General features: G+C 28.6%; 1 protein-coding gene across 1 annotated transcript in view; it reads right to left on the bottom strand.

The window, feature by feature from the left end:
* LOC107450458 (putative sarcosine oxidase) overlaps positions 1-5265 on the bottom strand; it is a gene marked incomplete in the record, with an annotated part of 16586 nt that extends 11321 nt beyond the window's left edge. The window contains 2 exon segments of the mRNA XM_043054857.2: positions 3046-3171; positions 5134-5265. Of these exon segments, the coding sequence (XP_042910791.2) occupies positions 3046-3171; positions 5134-5151 (144 nt within the window).
* Between the last annotated feature and the right edge of the window lie 225 nt (positions 5266-5490).

The raw sequence follows: 5490 nt of genomic DNA on the forward strand, positions 1-5490 counted from the left end.
TCGCAAATTGTACGTTCATGCGTGCGTACATTCTATGTACATAAAAATATGTAAACACATGAATACTTACATAAAAAATTTGACTATAGTATACAATCGTAATAACTTGTAATCGTATAGTTTGATAACAAGTAATCACAATTACTTGTAATCACGATTACATGTAATCATATATTTTGATTACTTGTAATCATAATTACTCGTAATTGTTTTTGTTGTGACTACTTGTAATCGCAATTACTTGGAATCATGATTACAAGTAATTGATTACTGTAATCAAAATTGTAATCATGATAACAGCTGTATTCAAAATTTTTTGAAAGTTGTAATCACGATTACAAGTAATTGATTACATAGCTGTAATTATCTGTAATCAATTACAGTTGTAATCGATTACTGTAATCAACGGCCAACTCTGGCGGTAAGTAAGAAGCATACCATAGACCAGTGTTTCCCAAACTTATGACTTTTGTGTACCCTTTCTAAATTTTTTGCAAAGCTGTGAACCACTAATAAAAAAATTAATGTATTTTTATTTTTAAAAAAAGTGTTTATTTTTCTTTTTCGGTACAAACTTTTGATTCTAAGTTTATTTGCATCAGTGAGAAAGAGGATGTTGTTTTCAGCTACTGTGATAAAAAAATTGCACAAAATTTAAAAATCACAACTGGCTGTTGACACCACTAATTATTAACTCTAAAAAATAGCCTATAGAAAAATGGGTAATCGTAAATTTTCATGGCTAACTTTGTTTTTAAATAATTGTTTTTTGAAATTTTCGTTTGTTGCAAGATATTTCGCATAAGAACGCGTACCCCGGCTAAGCTGTTCCCGTACCCCTGGGGGTACGCGTACCACACTTTGGGAAACATTGCCATAGACCTTTGCATTACCGCGCTCATCGCTTCTGCGCATCCTAACAGAAAAGTATAGGAATTTGCCATCTGTATGCCTTTTTCTTGAATCCTCAGTGTGCGGCCTGCTTAAAATGAAAAAGTTCTTTGTTCTTGCATTATTTTTCTTGTGCAATACACAAATAAAACAAATTAATAATAATAATACAAATGAATCATCTTAAATAGCTTTTGATTTAACCATTGGATTTTCCCTTTTTAAGAAGGGGTATTAATTGGACGAGAGGTCGTGAGATTGTAAAGGTCGTCATTGCAAAGGCCTGGTTTGTTAAAACAAGCGCCTTCTCTGGGTGTCAGCGGGAAGTTGACGTACCGCTGAAGTCAACAAAATACTGTTTTGCAAGCTCAGCGTGAGCAGTAGGTCCAACGCAGACATTATCTCGCATTGTTTATAACGTAAACAAATATTTATTTTGAATTTGTATTGATTTTGTTACTGTCGATCAGTGCTTTACTTTAGACAACAAATAATGACTTTATCTAAGAAAAAACACATTATAACTTAGCTAAATGAAGAAGCTATGTTTAATGCTAAAATCAAAATCTTGGCTGGTTTCAATGCTCTGTTGGATGTTGTTCGCCATTGCTTCTGTCGTTAACGTTACGTTGTAATCCAACTGCAGTTGATTCGGACGTCAGTCGTCGTTCAAGCTGAGCTTTCAATGACGTATGCTGTCTTACTCACAAATTGATCAATCAGGGTTTAGCGCTAGCTTCAAGCTGACGTTTTGTAACGCCAACCTGTCCTAAGAAACCAGGCCTTAAGTGATATTATAAATACAAAGTAAGATACAAAAATACGCATCCTTTGAATAAATATATATCTTTTGTGAACGGTTTTGGATGTTAGACTCTCCAAAATAGAGATCTAAAGTCTTACTCTCTAATATTTAAACTATCGTGTAGCATATCATCTGCGGTCTCCATAGTTTGGCGAGGACAGGGTTCGAAAGTTTGAGTTCCTTAATATTATACTTAAATTTTTCGTTTCCTCCTATATCTTTAGAATTATTTAAGGGAATGAAAGAACTTATGCATACAGTTATAAAACTCGTTTATTCAAAAAAATATTATTTACATATTAAAATTATTATTATTTAAATTATTCAATTTGATAACCAAAAAATTTATAATTTAATCAGCTAACTGTTCGCCATATCTTTCAAAGCTCAGAGAACTTTTGAAATTGAAATGAATTGTGACCCAGTATAGAAAGTATAAACAACTCAGACAATGTATTTTGATAATAATATTTCTAACTCGACAATTTTTACCTACGGAATATAATATTTTATAAGTTATTATACACCGGAATGTAATATCCTACGAGATATTCCACACCGAAATGCAATGTTTTATAAGTTATTCCTCACCGGAATGTAATAATTAAAAAAAGAAACCTACTCTAACCATTTGGATTTTCCTATACCAAGTATAAAGTGTTGTATACCACTTTTGACTTTTCCTTTGAATTTGAAATAAAATTAAATAATTAATCATCTCAAGAATTTTTGATTTTCATAATCGGGAAAGTATAGATTTTTGCATGTTCTAATAAAATACCGAAATCAGTCAAATTTTTTCTGTAAAATAAAACTTAAAAAGAAGAAAGAAAGTATGAAAAAATTTAATGAAAAGACATAAGCTTAAATTATTAGATAAGGACCCTTTCTCCAATATTCAACTTTATTTTATTTATATTTGAATGAAACAGGATTTATTTCGATACATTTTTGGATGTATGGCCTATTTTTCGATAAAATGGGAATGTTCTGAATATCGACTAATTTAGAAACAAGTATTTAATTTTCTTTCTTTTTAATATTTCAAATTAATTTTTTTTCTTATAACAATTTTTTAGTCATTTATTATTAAAATTAATTGAGAGCTAAATTCTGAACATTAAAAACTAAAATTACTTGAACGCTAAATTCTGAACATTAAAAGCAAGTCCTTTAAAAAAAGTTTGTTTTGATTACAGCAAAAAGTGATAGCTAATAAAACATCTATACATATATAGAAGTTCATTAAATATCAAAAAGAGCTATTTTAAAATACTTTTAAATCTATAAATGCATTTTAAATGTTTGTATTAAAATTTAGTACTTTAAAGGGAAATAATAAGCGTTACCGTTGGCTCTGCTGGACCAATCAAGCATACTTTTAAAGCTGGATTAGCTGAGGCATGTCTTGCAGCAGCACTGCCAAACATGCCACCTCCGATAATGCAAAGATCGTACAACATTGCAGCCATTTCCTGCAAATAAAGAAGTTGAAATTAATGAGACATTTATATACAAAAATTAAGATTTTTCATTTTTTTGAAAAACTGTCACCAGCCTTCTATTCAAGAGGGGGAGTAACTTAAAAATTGCTATCTAAAAAACTGATGTAAAGTTTTCGATGCAATTTTATACACTGAATCTTATGAGATAATGCGAAAATGCAAAAACGAGACAATAAGACTAATCGTTTAGAAGTTATAAGGGTTTTGTGTTCAAAAGGTACAATTTTGCACAGATACCTATTTGAACGAATGACATAACCTTCTATCAAAATCAGGTATTGTTTTGGGGTTTGGGGATGAATTGATTAGAATACAACACGAGACAATAGGACTAATAATTTAGAAGTTATAAGGGTTTTGTGTTCAAAAAGTACAATTTTGCACAGATACCTATTTGAGCGAATGGCATGACCTTCTATCAAAATCAGGTATTGTTTTGGAGTTTTGGGATGAATTGAATAGAATACAACATGAGACAATAGGACTAATAATTAAGAAGTTAAGGGTTTTGCGTTTAAAAAGTACAATTTTTGCACATATATCTATTTGTGCGTATGACATTACTATCGATCTAAATGTGGTATTGTTTCCTAGGTATTTTTTTCGGGGTGGATTGAATAGAATACGAAAGTCAATAGGACTAGCAATTAAAAAGTTCAGTTTAAGGAGGTTTTCATGTATAAAAAATAGTATTTTTAGTTTGTACCTAACTACATATTTCATATTACTATCTTTTTGCTATTTTGACAAATTAGGTATCATATCCTATGTATTTGGTACACGGAATTATTCGATTCAGTGTAGAAATTTACAATGAAAACAATACCTCATTTGTCTAGATAGATTTATTTAAGTTTAGCCTATTTTAGCACCCTTTCTTGCCTCCTATGTCAGTAATGGATCAAAGATATTCACCATTGCTTTTCTTATTGAAATGAATGTGGGAAATAAATAATACCACTCTCAATACTAAATCATAATATGATATATAGCCTAAAAGCAATGGGATTTAGAAAACCTATTATCTTATATTATTATCCAATACTCACATTTTTTTTCTCATGGAAAACTTTCAAAAACCGTTAACTTTCCGATTAATTGGATGGGCATACTGCTGCCTCTCATTTTACTGTAATTTTAGAATTAAAATTCTAAAAGTGCAGCAATCACTAAAATAATGTGCCGATACATACAATGCTTGGAACAATAATAATAAAAATCATTCTTCTTGAGAATTCTACTACCGAATGCATTTAAAATAGGTAAGTCAACATATTTTTGAAATCAGTAAAAGCCAATATTTTAGTAATTTTAATTTTAAGAAAAAAGTTATTATTCAAAAAGTGTGTTTACGAAATTATTATTATCTTCTTTTTTAATTTTTGTATATTTTCAACCTATGTATCCTTTTAATGCATGTTTTTACTCGTGTAAAAGTTTTTGATAAACTTTGATAGCCGTTTAAAAAACGAATCCATCTGAAATTTCAAACTATTTTCAATTTGCTATTTTCTAAATCGATTGCTTTTATAACACACCTATAAGAAAATTATATGTAATCTTAAAAAAAAGGTATTAATTAGAAAAAAAAATGGCAAGAAAATTTCACCAATTATAATAGGTATATTTATGTTTTTAGCAAAAATATGTAAAACCATTGTATTGAAATCTAATAACTATTCACGCGACTTATATGGAAAAGGTCTTAGCTCTATTCAAATTCTACTTAACATGTTTTCGTTTTCCAAATGAGTTAAAATTTTTATTTGCTAAAAAAATTATACAGTTAAACATAATAATATATTATACATACATAAATTATACCTGGAAGTATTTTATAGTTTATGAAAATTCAGTTAATTTCAAAAAATTATTTTATTTGAAATAAAAATCAGCCAATATTAAAAAGAATTTTAGACAAAAAACCCTTACCTTTTCCTTAACATTCATTACACTTTGTTAATGACATATAAGAAACCGATAATGATTTGTTAAAAAGTTGTAATCTAATGATAAGAAATTTATTTTATCTATTTTTTTTTTAACTTGACTTTTTTACTGACATAACTATTTCACCTTTTATCATTATTGATAATTGTCAAAAAACAAATGGGAATTCGATAAGATATAGTTACAACCACGGGATGAAATGCTTTTAAGGAAGATAAATACTCTTAAGACTTTGCTGCTTTTTAACAGTTCTTTCTCTTTAATTTATTAATAAATTATTTACGTAACAAAAACTTAGTATTAAGCAAAAAAATAATTTTAATTTCATCCCAGTACTAC

The sequence above is a fragment of the Parasteatoda tepidariorum genome, chromosome 8 (genome assembly GCF_043381705.1).
Source record: "Parasteatoda tepidariorum isolate YZ-2023 chromosome 8, CAS_Ptep_4.0, whole genome shotgun sequence".
Taxonomy (NCBI): domain Eukaryota; kingdom Metazoa; phylum Arthropoda; class Arachnida; order Araneae; family Theridiidae; genus Parasteatoda; species Parasteatoda tepidariorum.